The 21,628-nt window shown below is 42.8% G+C and overlaps 1 protein-coding gene across 8 annotated transcripts in view; it reads left to right on the top strand.

Annotated features, from left to right (window-relative positions):
* Positions 1–21,628, top strand: part of GALNT7 (polypeptide N-acetylgalactosaminyltransferase 7) — a 199,236-nt gene that overhangs the window by 57,911 nt on the left and 119,697 nt on the right. For all 8 annotated transcript variants that reach the window (XR_008889368.1, XM_056560797.1, XM_056560814.1 and 5 more), the window contains one exon: positions 15,033–15,490. Coding sequence is in view for 7 of the 8 variants with exons in the window: in XM_056560797.1 (XP_056416772.1) it covers positions 15,033–15,490 (458 nt within the window). In the remaining variant the exon portion in view is untranslated. The remainder of the gene's footprint in view (positions 1–15,032; positions 15,491–21,628) is intronic.

Raw genomic sequence — 21,628 nt, 5'->3', positions numbered from 1 at the left:
GAGGACATAGCGGACGAGTCCCCAGTACCAGAACTACCGGCCGACCCTATGAACCCGGCTGAATTATACCGCTCCATCCAAACGATGTTTAAGACAGAACTTTCAAAGGCTGTGGCAGACCTCTCCAAACAGGTGGGCGACCTAGGCAGCAGAGTTTCTGACATGGAACTAAGGGCCGATGACTTAGCTGACGCTATAGAGGCTAACAAAGGTCTCCTCTCTGAGCATAATGATAAGTTTGACATCCTGGAACTAAAATTGGAAGATCTTGAAAACAGATCCAGACGAGCAAACATTCGCATTCGCGGACTACCGGAAGCAGTAACCGACTTAAACACTGCGACTCTGACGCTGTTCACTGCTCTACTACCACAAACTGACCGGACCTACCTCCGCATGGACCGGATCCACAGAGCACTGGGTCGCCCTAAAAATCCTGACGTACCAAGAGATGTAATACTCCGTATGCACTATCCTGACATGAGGGACAAAATCCTTCAAGCAGCCCGCAATGTCTCTCCCTTACCCGGCATGCCGTCCTCGGTCCACCTTTATGCGGACCTGGCTCCGTCCACACTTGAAAGGAGACGGAACATGAGACCGGTCACCCTGGCTCTCCAAAAGGCCCAGGTCAAGTACCGATGGGGATTCCCCTTTTCACTGCAGTTCCAGATTCGTTCCCGCTCCTATGTGGTCCGCACTCCCTCAGAAGCCATGGAAATTCTTCATCGTGAGGACATTCCATATGATGAACATGCTCCATTACCCTCACGCTCTCCGACCCTCAAAAGAATGTGGCAAAGAGCCGAATTTCCCCACAAGCGCCAAAGATCTCAACCTCACAAGCCTGGCTGAACAGCCTATTTTTCTTTATTATTTAATTTTTCTTTGGTCGCAGGCCATGTGTTATATCTCTGCCTAACCTTTATTTCTACAGGTGGAGTCGGATTCCATGGACTCTAGTTCTTCCGTTTTCCTTCTTAAAATTACTGTTTTGTTATGCTGTACCTCCTTGCATTACGGAGGTCCTTTTGGAGTTTATAGTTATATATACTGGCTAATGATTTTTTTTTTTTTTTTTTTTTATTATTGCCCAGATGCATACCAGCATCTTTGCTCTTTACTCTCGGGTATTTGGGGTGCATATCTCTAACCACCTTTTCGGCTTAGTGAGTCATTACCAGTACTCTTTCTTTCTTTCTCTTTCTACTTGTGCTTGTCTTTACTCTGTTGCCGGTTCTTTTCCACCTCCCTCCTCCTAATTTCTACTTTACGCTACTACTCCTTTCTCCTCTAGATCTTCTCTTTATCTATTGCCCAACTGTGCTTTCTGTGCTATTACATACTGCTGCTGATGCTCTACCCTTGGGAATCTCGGTGGGGGTGGATGATCTTGTTGCCCCTTTCTCCTTCAGGAATGATAGAGATGGTGGGAAGGATAGTTTTGATGGGGTTTTTTTTGTCCATCCTCTTCTGGTATTATTCCCCTGTTCTTGGTTTTCCTTGTTTGTTCCTCTCCCCCCCTCCCGGTACGCCTGAAGTGTCCATTCTATCGTCTTTTCTTTTCCCCCTCCGCACTGTCTTACCAACTGCAGTACACTTAAATTTTTCCGATTTTTCATCCTTACTGTTGTATGTCCTGGTCAACGAATGCTTTACTCAGCTCTATACCCTCACTCCTAATGTGTCGCATCTTATCCCATAATGTGAGGGGGTTCAACTCCCCGATTAAGAGGAAAAAGGCATTTATTGATTATCTCACACATGACCCAGATGTTATCAATCTCCAGGAATCTCATTTCACCACTAGTTCATTTCCGAAATTCTTTCATAAGAATTACTCTCGCTTCTACGCTGCTTCATTTCAGACAAAAACGAGGGGAGTAGTGATATTATTGAAGAACTCTTTTCCTTTCACCCCCACAACCATACATGACGACCCCGAGGGTAGGTACCTCATTCTAGAGGGAATCTACCAAGAAAAAAAAATGTGTATTGTCAATTCCTATGCCCCTAATGAAGAACCCCTTGCCTTTTTTGTAACCGTGGCGACCCTGTTACAGTCTCTTACCTATGACTATCTCATATGGAGCGGAGATTTTAACATGGTTTTTAACGGTATATTGGACAGATCTGCCACCACCTCTTTCCGTCGCACGGGGGCCCAGCAGAGGCTTCTGCGGCAGACCTTTGCTGACCTTGAGTTGGTTGATACCTGGAGGGAGCATAATTTACAACAGAGGGGGTATACATATTACTCCCCCTCACACAATCTCTATACACGTATAGATTGGATTTTAACTAACTCATGTACTCTCGCTCACTTACTTTATGCTCGCCATATTAATTGTGTTTGGTCTGACCATGATCTTGTTCTTTCTGAATTTAACATAGGTACTCGCTGTTCCACACCTTTCTCATGGAGACTCAACGAGTCACTGCTATGCCGACCACATGTACGTACCCAACTTGAATCCGACCTCTCTGACTACTTCTCTTCTAATTCCTCTTCCTTTACTGAACCGGGGTGGGTCTGGATGGCACACAAGGCCTATATGAGAGGTAGGATTATCTCTCTGGCCTCCCGTCTCAAACGGGAACGCCTAAAAGCTCAGACCATGCTTGAAAATAAGCTGGCCAGGCTCTCCATTGCACACCAGCTTAATCCTTCCATGTATTTATTACAGGCCATACGCATCACTAAATTACAGCTAGACACTGTTCTATCTGAACGCACAGAGAAAGCCCTGCGCTGGACAAAAACTACTTACTATAAATGGGCAAATAAACCAGACCGCCTTCTAGCATCCATGTTACGAAATAGACAGAGAATTAATAAAGTGCATAGCATACAACTAAAACCTGGGGTGCCCACCTCAGACCCATCTCGTATATACTCGGTTTTTCATTCCTTCTATTCCTCCTTATATAATACTGGCCGCTCTTCTCCTTCACAGTCTGACATCTCTACTTTCCTATCCTCGATTCCCCTCCCTACACTTACCTCCACCGCTAGAGACTCCCTTAACTCCCCTATCACGGCTGAGGAGGTGGATGCTGCGATCTCCGATTTGAAGCTGGGTAAGGCCCCAGGACCTGATGGCTTCTCCGCCCTCTATTATAAGAAATTTGCTTCTATCTTAATCCCCCACATCACTGCCTATTGCAATAAATTATTATCCGGTACCCCTATGCCACCTGAATTTCTGCAAGCGTCCATAGTAGTTATTCCCAAACCCAATAAGGACCCACTACTACCCTCTAACTATAGACCCATTTCGCTTATTAACTTAGATGCTAAACTGTTTACGTCCATATTAGCGCACCGCCTCAATCGATTGTTACCTAACCTAATACATAATGATCAAGTAGGCTTCATCCCGGGCAGACAGGCCCCGGACAACATTTGAAAGGTGCTCTCCATCATCCAATGGGCCTCAGTACATAATACTCCTCTGGCAATCCTAGGCCTCGACATAGAAAAGGCTTTTGACACGGTATCTTGGCCATATTTGTTTGGGGTTCTGTCTGCCATGGGATTTTCTGGACCCTTTGTACAAGCTATTCATACTCTCTATTCCAACCCTGTAGCATACCTCAAACTCCCATCTTCCCACCCGTCTCCCATTTCTATTTTGAGGGGTACTCGCCAGGGTTGTCCCCTGTCCCCGGCACTTTTTGCTCTGGTCATGGAACCCCTGGCGAGCCTAATTCGTTCCCACCCAGATATTACCGGAGTTTCTATAGGTTCTTCACAGTATAAAACCAATTTATTTGCTGATGATCTGTTACTTACCTTAACCAACCCCCTGATTTCCCTTCCTAATCTGTTCCCCTTACTCGATCGCTTCTCGACAATTTCGGGCCTGGTAATCAATAGGTCCAAGTCGGAGGTCCTTTTATGTAATTCACCTTCTCGGCTGTGTACTTCTATATCTACTAACTTTCAACTACGTCCCGCCTCTTCCTTCCTTTCATACTTAGGAATCGCGCTACCTTCTTCTTTATCACAGTTATATAAACTTAACTACCCCTCTCTTTACAAATCTATTCGGGAGGACCTTGCCAAATGGAACCTTCCCCACATCTCATGGCTTGGACGTATCCACTCCATAAAGATGATGGTATTACCTAGGCTTCTCTACCTCTTTAGGACTTTACCTATCCCAGTCCGCATGACGGACCTTAGGAGGTTACAGAGAGATGTTTTTGAGTTCATTTGGCGAGGTCTTAAACCCAGAATCCCTCGAAGTGTCATGTACTACCACAAAAGACTGGGTGGGCTCTCTGTACCTAACTTCATACACTACTATCACTCTGCTCGTCTAGCTCAACTAGTCCTTTGTAACTCTCCATCGGACTCTCCCCGTTGGGTTACGCTAGAAAATGAGTTGCTTTCTCCATATACCTTACAATCTCTCATGTGGTCTACTGCTTCAGTCTCCTCTTATGTTCCTTCCTCAGCTATCCTATCCCTCTATTCTCTACTCCTCTGGCGGTCGGTGCGCTTTAAGTACAGGCTGCAATCTCCAGTCTCTCCTACAACCCCCCTACTTGCTAACCCTTCCTTTCCCCCTGGTCTACAGAGGTCGGATTTTTCTTGGTGGCTTTCTCACAAACTCTACTTACTTCACCACTTCCTGGTACGTAAACGATTGACTACCCAATCAGAATTCATCAGCAGGTATAACCCACCTCCTGAGGAAATGTTCAGAGTCTCCCAAATCTTCTCCTTCTGGCGCTCCTTAAATACTACTTCATGTGCCATAGAGAACTCCTTCTATGAAACCACGGCTATATACTCACCATTACGCACAGGGACTCTTTCCCTTATTTATTCGGTTCTAAACCGTCCTCCCGAGGACACGAAGTTATTGTTTATGTCTCAATGGGAGGACGATTTCCAAATTACCTTATCATTACCGCAATGGCGTGAATGCTGCATGCAGTTGAGTAGAGGTAGTTGGCAGACCTCCCTATCAGAAACTGCTCTAAAAATACTTCATAGGACCTATTGTGTTCCCTCCAGGTTGCACGCCATTTACCCATCTGTCTCCCCTCTGTGCTTTAGAGGATGTCAGGATACAGGTGATATGTTGCATATTTGGTGGTCTTGCCAGTATGTTACCGCATTTTGGCACCGGGTTGGGGACCTGATTTTTTCTGTCTTACATGTCTCCTGCCCACGAAATCCGGCTATTTTCCTGTTGGGACACAGACCTCGGGCCTTACCTGGTGCCAAATTTAGACTATTACAATTTATTCTTATGGCTGCGAGAATTCATATTGCTTCCAAATGGAAAACATCTGTGCTGTCCATATCTATGGTCATAACAAAAATTAATGATATTATGTTATCAGAACGTTTGAATGCTATCAGGGGGGATGAGATGTTGCTTTTTAACAAAGTATGGGATCCCTGGATAAACTCCCCTCATGGTATGGATATCTCTTACTATATCTCATTGTAATGGGTCTTATATGTATAACTTTACTCTGATGCCATCCTCTCACCATCGCTTGTTTATTTCCCCCCACTTCTGGAATTGTTGACCTTTCTAGTTGTGTGCTCCGAACTACTATGTACTGAGCTTATATGTACCTGACCCTCCCCCCCCCCTACCCTTCCCTTCCTGGCCCCTCCCCCTTTCCCCTTTTGGATTTTGGTTCATGTTGACCTTTATATGGCATTAATCCTTTGTTATTGCACTAATTCTGTTACTTTGCAAATGCTGTAATGTATGATGTGTAACATTCTTAAGCATCAATAAATTTACTCCGTTTGATACTAAAGAGAAACTGACAGCTTGTTCACCCGCACTAAACTTAGTATATTAGGTTATAGTGCGGGCAAACAGCTTTAAAAAGAGGAATTACTTTTTTGGTGAAGTAGTTGCTCCCGTTATTCTCGTTTAGTTTCTGTCCTATTGTGAGGGGAGCCCGCTAACCGAGCTCCCCTACATCCTCAATGTTCCCTGGTCGACACGCCCCCTTCCCCCAAACGGATCATCGTCTGTTGAAAACATCGCATGTTGAGGGATCTGTGCAATGTAAAGTATAGGACAGTGGTCTACAACCAGTGGACCTCCAGATGTTGCAAAACTACAACACCCAGTTGGCTGTCCGGGCATCCTGGGTGTTGCAGTTTTGCAATATCTGGAGGTCTGCAGGTTGTAGACCACTGTTAGAGGAAGTTGTACTCGCCTGTCCCTGCCGCTCCGGACCGTCACCGTTCCGGGGATGTCGCCGCGTCCCCGGGGTGTCCCCGACGCTCCGGCACGGCCTCTGCTTCCCCGGCATCCGCGCTCTCAGTCGCCGCCATCACATCGCTACGCACGCCGCTCCTATTGGATGACGGGACGGCGTGCGCATGGACGTGATGACGACGATGGAGAGCGCCGACGATGCAGGGGATCCCGAAGAGGACGTGCCGGAGCCCCGAGGACAGGTAAGAGACATCACCGGAGCACACGGGGCACCGTAAATGGCTGAAGCAGTCTGTGCTGCCGGATAGCCGTTTATGCGATGGCCCCGACATAAAAAAGCATCGTATGAGAGGCCAACGCATGTTGAAATTATCGTATGTCGGGGCCATCGTAGGTCGAGGGGTCACAGTGTTGGGTTTAGTGTGGGTGAACAAGCTGTCAGTACCTCCTTTTTAAGGTATAAAAATGGATGTAAATGTATTATTACATTTTAATGCAAAGTATAATAACACGGTCTAGGGTTATAAGGGGAGGTAATAGGTACTGAATTAAAACCACAAAACCCAGTTGACCTGTTTGCTTGCTGCAGATACCTGACAACACAACAAGGCCTTCTATGTAGTAGATTCTGTACTGCTTCATTCACTGCTTCTCTAAACTTCCTGACTTGCAGTATCCACAGTATGTAAGTGATGAACTCATTAGTGTTCATTTGTAAGGAGCCGGCAGCTGCAGGTGACTGTAGCATGTGGATGCAGAATCAGCCGCAGACCGTTTCGCCCACACTGGCGATATTCTGCTGAACGCCAACACACTGCCTCTTTGAAATCTGCACAGCTACATCCAAGTTTCCTGCCGTGTCAGAATTTGTGCAGATCTGCTGCATTTAGAGATAAGTATGTTTTAATGCTGTAATGTTTCTTTTTACTCCCTCAAAGCTCCTTGCTTTATGGGCTTGATCCCAGTATTGTCTTGTTTGGTTTATTTTTGTTACTGAGGCCATGAGGTCTTGTCAAGAGTTACTTAGATTTTTATGCTGGATTCACACATGTAATTATTTGTGGCAGTTTATGGAGCCAAACTCAAAAATGGATGGAAAAAGAAGGGAAACAAAATAAGAAAAAACCTGATACTTCTTCTCTTTTCCTTTCTATCACACATGCAGTTTTTGATCCATACGGTTTGTGTCATTAAATGGTTTTTTCAGTTAAATAAAGGGCTATGCCATTACCTTAGGATTGGTGGGAGTCCATCCTCTGGGACCCCTACTGAACATGACAATGATGAGGATACAGCACCGCCCTGTGCTCCCTTAAAAGTTTAAAAATAGTGCAGGGAATGCTGTGCTATGCCAGCACTGCGTCTTCTTCATTCACACAGTCATTGCTCCTTTGTTTGAAAAGGTTTCTTTTTTTGGAAATCTGGTCACCAATTCCATATCATAGGCCTCTTCGGCTCTCCCATAGAGTTAGTTATATGGAGGGGCGTGTCGGCTGCCATTTTGTGTGAGAGTCGTGAAGCGCCATTCCGGGAGAGAGCAGGGGCCCGTACATGGGGATCTCAGAGGGTCCCAGCGGTCGGACCCCCCACGATCTAAAATTTATCCCCTATGCTTTCAATAGGGCATAAGTGTTTCAGTGTGCTACTTCTCCTTTAAAAAGCACCAGTCTACTAGATCAGCGCTCTTATGGGCCAACCATCTACCATGGACTCATACTGTATTCCTCCGTGTACCACTGTTTTAATACAGAATCTGTGAGAAATGATATCATGCTCTCTTTCCTTACAGAAGCCTATGGGTAATTATTTTTATAATGGAGAGATAGCCACACATGCCAATGTACCTGCTGCTTATTCAGGACTTTTAGACATAATCAGATAAACATGTCAAAATTTGCTATTAATTAAATACCCCTAGTTCACTTGCCAGCTATAATTTGTTTAATGACTGTAAACTGCAATCTCTTGTGATTAATATTAATGTTCATAATTAATATTTTTTTAAACAAAGAATTGCCAAGTTGTCTTCACTTTTCATCCTGATCTAACTTTTCTTTAAATATTTATTATTCTGGGTTTGTATTGTAAGATTTAATTTCCCCTAAGTTTAATTAAGGACATCTTCCCTTCGGCGCGGAGATGCCAGATAGCAGCGTATTCTAAATCCTGCATTCCTCCTGCTCGCTGCAGTTGGTCTCGATTATTGTCTACAATAAAATGTTTTCAGTTAAACCTATAAATGGAACAATGCAGGTGGAAGAATATATGGAAGCTTTTTGTGCACACAGACGCTCATAAAATTGTTCTGGACAGCTTTCTTAAAGCTTAAACTGCAAATTGCTTCACATTTGAAAATTTTGACCGGTTATTTATCTTTGTGCTATGAAACATCACTCTGTACTTTTAGTTTTCAAAAGCTGTTTCAAAGTTATCTATTTTGCAGGATTTAAAAAGTCATGAAACTTGTAGAGTATCGAACATCGACCTTGTGCTAAAGACAGTTTTTATACATATACCTTATCTGCTCTTTTCCTTTCTAAAGCAAAAAGATCCTTAGTTTTTTTTTTGTTTTTGTTTTTTGGGGGGGGGGGGGGGGGGGGAATGGAAGAAATAGTTTAAAAGGTTAATCTAGTAATTTGGTAATTTTATCAAGGTGACCATAGACAATTGGAGCATGCTTCAGCACCATATTGTGAGAGTCTTTTAGCCTAGAAGTATTTTGTATACTGTTCCTCATTGAGCCATGCTATGACGACACATACTATCAATAGTCTGCCTGCATTAGCCCATAAACTGTCCACGCATATTAGATAAAAGTCAGCCGAACATGCTTTTCATGGTTGGATCAGGCAACCATTATGTGCATAGGGACCTGACAGCAAATGTTGCAGGAAAGAAAAAATGGAGTATGATTGATAGATTTCAGCTTTCCCATTCTTTTTCTTCCTCTAAAGAAAAGCCACTGCCAGTGGTGTCCTCAACAGCTCATTCTCTTCTGCCTAATGAAAAAAACGACATGCATGCAAAAATCTGCCTAGCAAGCCTATTTATGGTGGAATGCAAGCCTGACAGTAATCGCATGGGTATGGCTAGTTGTCAAAGGGTTACTGTCATTTGAATAAAAGGGCTATGCCTGCCAAATACATCTTATCCCCTATCCAAAGGATAGAGGATAAGATGTCTGATCACGGGGTGCCCACCGCTGGGACCCCCCGCGATCTCTGTGCAGCACCCCCATTCTATGCGGGGCTGTGTCTCCAGTATCGGAAACCTCTTCGTTTCCAGTACTGGAGACGGGACGTCACGCCCATGTTCTTGTCTATGCGAGGGGACGTGACGTCATGTCTCCAGTCCCGGAGACTGAAGACGCAGCCCCGCATAGAATGCGGGTGCTGAACTGAGATCGTGGGGGGGGTCCCTTTGGATAGGGGATAAGATGTATTTGGCCGGAATACCCCTTGAACTTGTTGTCCAGCCATGTCTAAAAGTTTACATTCTACTGGGACTCACTCCTAAGCTCACTCCTAAGACCCCAAGCACTCGTGAGTTTTAAATCTGTGACAGAGCTCTTCACACCCTGTCCGGTTAAGGCGTCCGACTTTTTCACTCCATAGTCTAATGAAATGAAAGGGTCAAGTTTAAGTGAGAACTGAACTTCACCGAGCTGTGACTTGCGATCACATCAGATCTCAAAAGTGAGACCCTGTGCGATCTAGATCTTTTACATTTCTGGACAACATGTCAAAAGTTTATTCAGATGACCCTTTAATGGGTACCTTTCATCAGAAAAACTTTCGATATATTATAGATTAATGTATGCAGAATAACTTTCCAATTGCATGTTATTAAAAGTGCTTCTTTCCATTTAATTTTCCACTTTGAAAAAAATGACTAGAGGTCTCCATACCAGTCCTGGCCGCAAGCCTTTTTTTTGTTTTGTTATAGATTTCAGTCTCATGCTGGAGTCCTAAATCTCAGACTGCAGCCGGGACACAGACAAGCTCAGCTTGCAGCTCTGAATCTTCTCCTCTCCGTTTAAAACTGCATGTGCAGAGAGAAGAAAGATCAGAGCTCAGAGAGTAATATTAACCAGGGCATGCAGTAAGGCAGAGTCAGAAGTATGCCCTGCTGTGCTATGAGCACAGTGCTGGCTCCTGCATGTCTGATTGACAGGCAGGGAGCAGTGCTGAGCTTGTCTGTGTCCCGGCTGCAGTCTGAGATTTAGGACTTCAACATGAGTCCAAAATCTATAAAAAGGGCTTGCGGCCAGGACTGGTAGAGAGACCTCTAGTGGTCATTTTTTTCAAAGTGGAAAATTAAATAGAAAGAAGCATATTTTTTTTTAATAACATGCAATTGGAAAGTTATTCTGCATACATTAAACTAAAATATATCAAAAGATTTTTTGATGAAATGTACCCTTTAAGTCAGTGTTGGGAGTTGTAGGGCATACTGGGAGTTGTAGGTTTGCAACAGCTGGAGGCACCCTGGTTGGGAAACACTGCTTTAAGTCCATACCTTATTTAAAGTAGTCTGCCTGTGCCATCTCTCACCAGAATCTTCCTGTTTCTGTTGCACAGTTATGACTGTTATTAGTCATTATTCAGTCAACAGATGAAGTAGTGACTTTTTCATTGTACATTTTATTTGCTCAAGAAGCTAGTTTTCTAGGGATCTTTTTGCTATGTGTAAACCTAGTCTAGATGTCAAGACTTTATTTGGTGATCACCAGGTTTGGTGGAAAACTATATCGTGTTTGTTCAGTTTGAGCTATTAGAGAGGATACATACAGACATGGCCGTAAATGTTGGTACCCCTGAAACTTTTCAAGAAAATGAAGTATTTCTCAGAGAAAAGGATTGCAGTAACACATGTTTTGCTATTCACATGTTTATTCCCTTTGTGTGTATTGGAACTAATCCAAAAAAGGAGGAAAAAAAGCTTATTGGACATAATGTCACACCAAACTCCAAAAATGGACTAAACAAAATTATTGTCACCCTTTCAAAATTGTGGAAAAATAAGATTGTTTCAAGCATGTGATGCTCCTTTAAACTCACCTGGGACAAGTAACAGGTGTGGGCAATATAAAAATCACACCTGAAAGCAGATAAAAAGGAGAGAAGTTCACTTAGTCTTTTCATTGTTTGTGTGCACCATGGACAACAAAAAGAGGAGAGGAGAACTGTCTGAGGACTTGAGAACCAAAATTGTAGAAAAATATCAACAATCTCAAGGTTACAAGTCCATCTCCAGAGATCTAGATTTGCATTATCAAGAAGTTTGCAACCCATGACACTGTAGTTAATCTCCCTGGGTGTGGACGGAAGAGAAAAATTGATGAAAGGTGTCAACGCAGGATAGTCCAGATGGTGAATAAGCAGCCCCAAACAAGTTCCAAAGATATTCAAGCTGTCCTGCAGACTCAGGGAGCATCAGTGTCAGCGCAATCTATCCGTCGGCATTTAAATAAAATGAAACGCTATGGCAGGAGACCCAGGAGGACGCCACTGCTGACACAGAGACATAAAAAAGCAAGACTACATTTTGCCAAAATGAACTTGAGTAAGCCAAAATCCTTCTGAGAAAATGTATTGTGGACAGATAAGACCAAGACAGAGCTTTTTGGTGAAGCACATCATTCTACTGTTTACCGAAAAATGAAATGAGGCCTTCAAAGAAAAGAACACAGTACCTACAGTGAAATATGGTGGAGGTTCAATGGTCCAGCAGGACAATGACCCCAAACATATGTCAAAAAGCACCCAGAAATGGATGGCACCAAAGCGCTGGTGAGTTCTGAAGTGACCAGCAATTAGTCCAGATCTAAATCCCATTGAACACCTGTGGAGAGATCTTAAAATTGCTGTTGGGAAAAGGCGCCCTTCCAATAAGAGAGACCTGCAGCAGTTTGCAAAAGAAGAGTGGCCCAACAGTCCGGCTGAGAGGTGTAAGAAGCTTATTGATGGTTATAGAAAGCGACTGATTTTTCCAAAGGGTGTGCAACCAAATATAAAGTTAGGGGTGCCAATAATTTTGTCCAGCCCATTTTTGGAGTTTGGTGTGACATTATGTCCAATTTGCTTTTTTCCCTCCCTTTTTTATTTTAGTTTTAATACTCACAAAGGAAAAAAAATATGTACAGCAAATTGTGTTACTGCATTCCTTTTCTGTGCGAAATATTTCAATTTCTTGAAATATTTCAGAGGTGGCAACATTTACAGCCATGACTGTATGTGTGTGTGTGTGTATGTCTATCTATCTATATATATATATATATATATATATATATATATATATATATTCCAGTCAGGGCTCGGTCAGCTAATATTAATCATGGCCGCTGCAGAATCAAGCACTTTTTAATGAGTGACTTCTGATGAGGAGTAAAGAGTATACTTCAGAGGTCTGCTACTATCTGGATATAATTGTACTTTGTTCATCTCCTCTATAAGGTGCTCAGATCAATTGCTTACTGCTTAACTACACTTGAGCTGTGCAATCATTTCCCTATGATTGCACAGTTGGGTGTGTTTTACAGCATATTACTAGCCTGGTATCATAGTTCTGTGCAGAGGTCTGCCATTCAAGCACCTGCTGTTCAGGGTCATTGTCTGCTATTATCCATGGCTCATTCCCCATAGGTTTGTGTACAAGTGTTACTACGTGGTTGCTACAAAGACGCCTCTAGGAACTTTACACTCTGGGTATATGATCATTACACCTTAACAAGCTCCAGTTACACGTGTTCTTTACCTGTGATATAATCAGATTTACACTAGTGACGACTTTCTCTTAAAAGAAGTATTATTGCAGTGCAGCACATTACCGTATATACACTGCTCAAAAAAATAAAGGGAACACTAAGAGAACACATCCTAGATCTGAATGAATGAACTAATCGAACTGGAGAGAAAATCTTAAAGCATTCTACTGAAAATTCATAGCACATTCTATTACAGTAGATAACCATCTGTCCGTCTATGATCGCACCATTGTTGTCGTGTTTATTCAATGCAAAGTCCAGAAAATCTCCAACATTTCATGTTCATGTTGTTTTTGTTTTTTTTATCGCATAAATTGTTGTAGCCTTTTTTAGTGAGACATTTTTTATTTAGAATTATAATCACACTGTGAACTGCTTTTAAAAGCGTTTTTTTTGCAGTGATTTAGGGATTTATCAAGTGCAACTGTTTGGGGAAAATCGCAAATTTGTTACACATGACCTCTTTTAACTCTTACCAGCCCTATGAAAGCATCTAACCTGGCACCATGCTGAGGTGATTTAGCCATGTGACGAATTTATCAAGTGCTGTGCAACATTTGATGAATTTGTCACATGAACATCAAAATAACTGCAACTTTTGTGTTCCAAACCTGTACAGAGCATAGACCATAAATAATGAATTCCCTCCTTTGGCATAAGTTTAGATGTTGGCATATCCTTCTTTTCTTTTTTTTTAATTAGTAATACTTTATTACAACATGTACTTAAATGATAACTGGGGGGGGGGGGGGGGGAGTCCAACCGCTGGGGCCCCCGCTATATTCCATACAACACCCCGATTCTCAACATGAATGGGTCGTGTCGACCGCAGCACAAAGCAGCGTCCAACACGCCCCCTCCATGCAGCTCTATGGGAGAGCTGGAGCGCTGCTTTAGGCAATCTCTGGCTCTGCCATAGAACTGCATGGAGGGGGTGTGTCGGCCACAGCTTCGTGCTGTGGTTGAAAATGCTCGTTTCATGCAGGGAGCCGGGGCTCCATGCAGGAGATCGCGGAGGGCCCCAGTGGTCAGACCCCTTGCGATCTAACACTTATCCCCTATCCTTAGGATAGGGGATAAGTTGTTACATCCCGGAGTTATCCTTTAACTATATAAAAAAAATATATAATAATTTCTACTTTTTTAAAATACATTGGAATCCAATAGGCAAAGTATACAACTCTATATTATACAGTTACCTGCATCAGGGCTTTACGTTCTACGTACTTACTGCAAAATATTCATTGTGGGGAAAAAAGTTGTTAAGCTGATTTTCCAGGATTTAAAAAAAAATTATTGGAACGTGCCTTTAAAAGAAAATAACTGCTGTTGCCCCTGGGGCCCCATGCTGGGCCTACTGTGTACAATCACTGTCCCAGCAGTCTCTTCCCCCATGTATAACACATGACCGACAAGGGCAGTGATTGGCTTCAATGACATCAATGCAGCAGCGCCAAAGGGGGCGCCAGCATGGCAAAAGAATAATGGGGAAGTAAGGTTTTTATTTATTATTGCTATATGCAGGTTTCACTCTCGAGTCAGTTTGTAGTTGCTTATGTCAAACCCCTTTAATAGGGAATTCTCAATATAATAGACCCCTTTTTCCAAATGTGTGGGATGACTTGTGGCCCCTGAGAGCATGGGTAGTTCTTAGTGGCCATTATCTAATTGCTCCCAATGGTAAAGAGAGCGGCTCCGATAATACTGTATTAGCACACTACTAATTAAGCTATTTCCTAGTGTAATCTCTAAAGTGGTGAGAAGTTTGCTCTTCAATTTCAAAACCTTTATGACTTTTAATTTTCTTGAAAGCCTCATAAAATCTGTGAGACCTTTTTATTTATTTAAATAGTATTTGCAAATAAACACATACTGTACTTACTCATACCCATGAATACAAGCCTCATGTAGAACAGAACCCATGTGTTTCAGTTATAGTTTTAAAGCTAAAAATTTTTGTCACGTGCATAAATTATAATTGCTTGTTGGTGGTGTTTATTATTTTTTAATAACAAATTATTTTTTCAAAAACGTAATTATTATATAATTTTTCTTTGCAGGAAGAGAATGCAAATTTCCCCCAGCCTGGAAAATTAGAAAATGACTTAGCCCCGAAAAATGAATTCCAGCCTGTTGTGCCATGGCCCCGTGTGGAGGGTGTAGAAGTAGACCTTGAGTCTATCCGCAGGAAGAACAAAATCCAAAATGATCAGGACCGCCTGGATGGGAAAGTTAATAATCAGCAAAACGTTATGCAGCGGCAGTTTCTTACCTTTAAGCCCCAGAAACATGTTTATCCATATCCAGTGCTTCGGCAGGGAGTTCTGGGCAATTTCGAACCTAAAGAACCTGAACCCCAGGGTGTTGTTGGTGGACCAGGAGAAGGAGGAAAGGCATTCATTTTGGGGTCCGACTACAAAGAGTCCGTCCAGGCCAGCATTAAAGAATTTGGATTTAACATGGTTGCCAGTGACATGATCTCATTGGACCGAACAATCAACGACTTGCGTCATGAAGAGTAAGTATATTCATCTTGTTTTAACCTCTAAAATCATGATGTTTTAGGTTTAAAAGGTTTGATTTATTTTATTTAAAAAAAGCAGCACCACTCTTAGATGTTTTTGTTTGTTTTTGCTATGGCAGTTCTGCTCCATTAAAGTACATGAGAAGTAAATTTAAATGCAGTATTCTTAAAGGGTACCTCTCATCAAAAAACGTTTGATTAATGTATGCAGAATAACTTTACAATTGCATGTTATTAAAAAATATGCTTCTTTCTATTTAATTTTCCACTTTGAAGAAATGACCACTAGTGGTCTCCCTACCAGTCCTGGCAGCAAGCATTTCTGACTCATGCTGGAGTCCTAAACACTACGAGCTGCCAGTCTGCTTTGTTCACAAAGGAGAACACTCAGAGCTACCAGCCTGCTTTGTTCACAGCCTGTTTGGCTGTGAACAAAGCAGGCTGGCAGCTCTGAGTGTTTAGGACTCCAACATGAGTCAGAAATGCTTGCTGACAGGACTGATCGGGAAAAATACAATAGAAAGAAGCATATTTTTCATTAACATGCTATTGGAAAGTTATTCAACATTCATTAATCTAAAATATATCAAAAGTTTATTTGATGAGAGGTACCATTTAAGCTGCACCTAAAATAAAAAGTAAGATAGCCTTTTATTAGGGATCCCTATCACCGGGTTTATGCTTCCCCTTAGAGCTGCATAAAGCTGGTGACAAATTCCTTTTAAAGGGGTACTCCACTGGCCAGCGTTTCCTGTTTTTATGCTGCGGGGGTCGGTCACGCCCCTCGTTGCATCATGGCCACGCCCCTAAATGCAAGTCTATGGGAGGGGGCGTGACGGACGTCATGCCCCATCCCATAGACTTGCGTTGAGGGGGCGTGGCCGTGATGCCACGAGGGGCGTGACAGACCCCGACATCTCCAAAACACATTTTGGAATTTTTACTTCCGAACGCTGGCCAGTGGAGTACCCCTTTGAATGGATGAAGGCCCTAAACAGAGCCTCCAATGCAAAGTGATCATCCCCTAAGGGTACATTCACACATTCAGGTTAGGTGACATTTTAGAGTTTTAGCAGTAGAGTATTTATTTATTTATCATTTAAAACCACAAGTAATCAACTATAATGCAATCTTTATGCGTACAACTGGGCAATTAAGGGAAAATAACAAAAACTGGAAAGAAACTGGTGAAAAAAAAAAGAAAAAAACAGAAACACTATCTGGTGCAGGAGAGCAATTAAAGGCAATAAGGATGAGGCAAGCCTGAGAGGTTTGTGCTGACATAAAGAGGAAATTCAGTTTGTAGCAAAAGAGACTGTACTTATCCTTTTTTTTTTTTTTTTTTTTACTATGCTAAGGGTTTCTCCGGAAACTGGGAGGCTGTACTGTATTTATTCTAGGGGAGAAGAAAAGGGAGTGGACACCTCTACAGTAATACTAGTGAGTTTAATATGTCAGTAGCATTGCACTTATCAGAGAACAGGTGACAAGCCTGAAAGCATGAAAACTTTACACAGGGCTCTGCACATGGTGTTAGGCTTTGATTAATAAACAATTGTAACTGTTGCAATGCATTTCGATGAGGTACTATTTTATAGGCAGATTTCAGACAGATCGCATATGTGTAATAGAGAAAAAGGAAAAAAGCCGGCCACTCACCAAGAAGTGCTCTTCCCTGTATCGCCTCCCCCTTGTAATGTGAGTATTTTAGGCATGAATAAAGCCTGAAGAAAGAAACTTATTGGTGAGTGGCCGGCTTTTTTCCTTTTCCTCTATTACACATATGCAATATTGCTGGACATTTTTCTTGGCCTGAGCCCCACCAGTTATTCTTAAGCAAGTACCAATAAAAAAGAAGTCCACATCCAGGTACCTCCCATTGCGGAGTGCCCGCAGTGCCGTAAGGAGTGCTTTCTTCCTATAGCTAAGATTTCAGACAGAGTTTTTCTGGAAGAACGCACCCCTTGGAACACCTACAACAGGTTCCCTAATTGGTACAAAAATACCACTGGCCATGACACAGCCACGGTCCCCAGAACAGCAAGCCATGCTTCAGTGGGAACACAGCTACCAGGTACTTCATTAATGGCCACTATGAGACCAAGCTGTTTCCATTCTCTGCTGTTCGTGGCATTGTACCAGACCCCTAGCAGAAGTACTTACTGCAGAATATTGTAAGTATCAAGCCTTATGTTTTTTAGGTTTGTTGACACCTGTTCCCTGTTGAGTGCAATGTTATCACTACAGATGACATGTTAAAGGAAAACGGTCACATGTTCACTTCTGCACTCGCCACAGGTACTGACGGATAGTGCGGGGGACACTGATTCATATGATCCCTACCCTGCCCGGATCTGTCCAGCCGTTCGCCCGCAATGTTAGTTTTTCTATATATGCAAATGTGGCTGTAACTTGCATGGGTGGGGTTATCAGGCGCCTAGTGGCACTGTGACATCTGCGCTGCCCGTGCGCAGTGCCGTCCGCTTATGAATATTCATCCCCCCTCCCTCTGGCTCTCCCCACCTCTCCTAAGTAGTCTTCACTGCTCAGGAAGCTGCACATGCGTAGTGAAGACCAGTTAGGAGCGTCGGGGAGAGGGAGAGCCAGAGGGAGGGGGGATGAATATTCATAAGCGGATTGGCAGCACAGACGTCACAGTGCCACTAGGCTTCTGAAAACCCCACCCGTGCCAGTTACAGCCACATTTGCATATATATTGAAAAACTAAGATTGCGGGCGAACGGCCAGACGGATCCGGGCAAGGTAGGGATCACATGAATCAGCGTCCCCCGCACTATCTGTCAGTACCTGTGGTTAGTGCGGGAGTAAACATATGACACTTTTCCATTAAACCCTTTGGTATCAACATAGCAGCACACACTTCCATATGTTATGCTCAGACGTAAAGTTATTGTTATATGGAAGAAAAAGACATACATAAAGCACATGCAATGTTAAAAAGATAGAGCTGATCCACTGCCTCATCAGGTTATTGCAGAATTTAGCTTGGAGCATTGTACTGTACTACACCTGTATGTGGCGGCATTACAAGGGGCATATGTAAATGCACATATTTTTCTCCCTTGCACAGAAATAAACACTGGCAGTATTTCATATTGAATAAACCTTTTTTGCATTAGAAAATATTTTTGCTTCAGAGTTATCATACAGCTACTGTCGAAAACAGTCACATCAATGGCTTCATGATTTATGATTTAGAATAGAAACTGTAACATCTCTTTTGCAGGGAACCAGCTGCACTGGAATAATAGACTGCAAGAGTTACAAATCAAAGCTGTTGCCTGTAGACAATGTAGAATAGACTGTTAAACAAAAATACACGATTCTTTCATTATACATTACACCAAAGAAGTTACTTCTTCTCCAGGCCTGACATGCTGTGTTCCTTGTGCAAGTACTTTGCCCTGAGCACCCTCTTCCCTCAGCTTCACTTAACACTCTTCTTTCAGAGGCACTACACACAGACTTTATTTGTTTGTTAGATTCTTAAACTCAAAAGTCACTTCAAAAGAGATGTTCACATTGATCATGAGTGACTTAATCATTGAGGAGGCATGTGGGGAAGCAGAGAACAACTGTAGGCAGAGAGAAGTCAATTGCTGCAAACCTTCCTAAGCTGTGTATACAAAGTAGGCACAAATGACTTAGAGTGAGAAATGCTCCATGATAAACCTGTCTCTGTGGCACTGTGCATTAAAAAGAGTGTTCACACTGGAACTGGGTTCTGTTTAAGCAAGATTTTGGTCTCTTTGACAGCAAGAGAAGTGTAGCTTTTGGTACTTGTACAGAAGCATGACCCCAACAGAAGTCAAAGGTATCCTTAGGGTTTGCTCAGTTAAAGGAAACCAGTCACCTATTTTATGCTGCTCAAACAGTGGGCAGCATTAAACAGATCAATAAATAAAGGTACGTGCTGCACACTACAAAGACTCCTGCACTCGCCGTTTTACCGACTGCTTCACACTCCAATCGTGGACATCTCAGACGCAGCTGCAGCAACTGCCTGGGGCGCTCAGAGGCTACTGTCGCCGGTTTCGCACAACTGCGCGAAACCGCTGGCAGTCGCCTCTGAGCACCCCACGCAGTCGTTGCAGGCGTGTTTGAGATGTCCACGATTGGAGTGTGAAGCAGTCGGTAAAACGGCGAGTGCAGGAGTCTTTGTAGTGTGCAGTGTAAAGCCGTCAGTGGAACGGTGAGTGTAGGAGACTTTGTATTGAGCAGAATGTACCTTTTATTTATTGTTCTATTTGGTCTACGTTTCCTCCTAGCACCTCCGGACCACACAATACATAGACACTACCTCGCTACTCTGCTACAGTGACCCTCTATCCTCCTCATTTCTACTAGTAGCTGTCCCTGTAGTGCCATCCTTCCACCTTCATTACTTGTAAGCATTAAATAGATGCAGGGAGTGTGACAGAATTAAAAAATGCAGCAGCCGGGTAATTAAGTCATTAGGGCGGCTGCTCGGAGTGATGTCTATTACTATACCAAGAAAGGGAGAGATTTGTTACTCAGAGCCATCTCCCATGGCTACTTACACTATCATTTCTCTAAAAACGCCCAAGCATTTCAGAGTAAGAAATAGACAATAGAATATTTAGAGTCTAAACAGCAGACCTATCTTGATCCATCACTCATACTTTTACAATTTTAGCCCACAATTTCACTTGTATGGGGGCCTGCAGTTCTTAGGGAGCTAAACTGTCTCCAGAGGAATCTGGCAATGGCTTACCTCTCCTCTCCCTATTTGAAACACTCAGATCCGCAGCCGAGCATTCTTATGTATGAAGTGAATGTGAAAGACAGCTGTTGGCCAAACAAATATATTAAAGGTGTATGGTCACCATTACAGCACCTAATTTATTAACTCCCATTGCATCCTAGTTAACAGGGTTATCAAGTAATAGAAAAACAGAGCCACTTTCTTCCAAAACAGCACCACACCTGTCCAGTTTGTGTGTAGTATTACAACTTGGCTCCATTCACTTCAATGGAACTGAGCTGCAAACCACATCCAACCTGCAGACAAATTTGGGGAAGTTTTTTTAAAGGAATCCACTCTAATTTTCTAAAGCTGGATAACCCCTTTTAGGCTAAGTTTCCACTTGGTTTTTTTTCTGTCCGTTTTTGGAATACTGCCACTGCAGTTTTTGAGTCAAAGTCAGAAGTTGATCCATTTGGGAGGACAAGTATAAGTCCTTCTTTTATATGTCCTATTCCTTTTGAATACACTTCTGGCTTTGGCTCAAAATCTGCACTGGCGGTTTTTTTTTCTGGCAGTTTTTGGAATACTAAGTGGAAACTTCTCCTTCTCTTCACAAAAGGTAGAGGATGATACACTTTGCAGAGAAGCTGAGGGGATCTCAGACCCTTTATTGTATAAATTAGTGGGGTCCTAGAAGTAGAACTCCCATAATAAAGTTGTTATATCCTGGTGAGATGTCATAACATCATAAATGGGATACATTTTTATTCATTATGAAAGTGTTGATAGAAACACTGGAGGGGAGAGGAATGTAATAATACCTGATGTCACAGCCACCATTGGAAGTCTCCGGGAAGAAAGCACTTTTGGTAAGGTGTGCACAGAGCTCGCTGTATTGAGCTTTGGGCCCTCTCCGCTCATCTGTGATCAACCATCCATTAAGGAGAATACTGAAGCTGTCAATCATAACTGAGAGGAGAGGTCTGGGCACCTAACCAGAGGACCAATTTGCATGAGAGGGCTGTCAGCAGGACCACCTAATGAGGACCACCCTCTTGACTCCTAAGCCCAGAATGAGCAGAGATGTAGATTAATAAATAATAAGCCATACTACATCTTTTCTTTCAAATATGTACATCAATCTACTTAACACCTCCTGCTCTATTATATACTTCTTACATACTACTTACAAAATGGACTGTATTTTCATTGTTCCCTTTCACATACCTCACATTACTGTGGTGTTGCTTTTAAAGTCCCATAAGGCAATCTTTACACCATCATACATGTGCATTCGCACAGAATAGACATTTGTATGAGGCCTAATGGTTGGATAAACAATGTAGTAAAGAAATTGGATCAGCTCACCATAGAATTTAAATGTCCCGGTATCCAGCACAACT

This window comes from Hyla sarda, chromosome 1, assembly GCF_029499605.1.
Source record: "Hyla sarda isolate aHylSar1 chromosome 1, aHylSar1.hap1, whole genome shotgun sequence".
In the NCBI taxonomy this organism is placed as follows: Eukaryota; Metazoa; Chordata; class Amphibia; order Anura; family Hylidae; genus Hyla; species Hyla sarda.
Note: the sequence above shows the minus strand (reverse complement) of the source record. Positions and strands in the feature narration are given on the sequence as shown.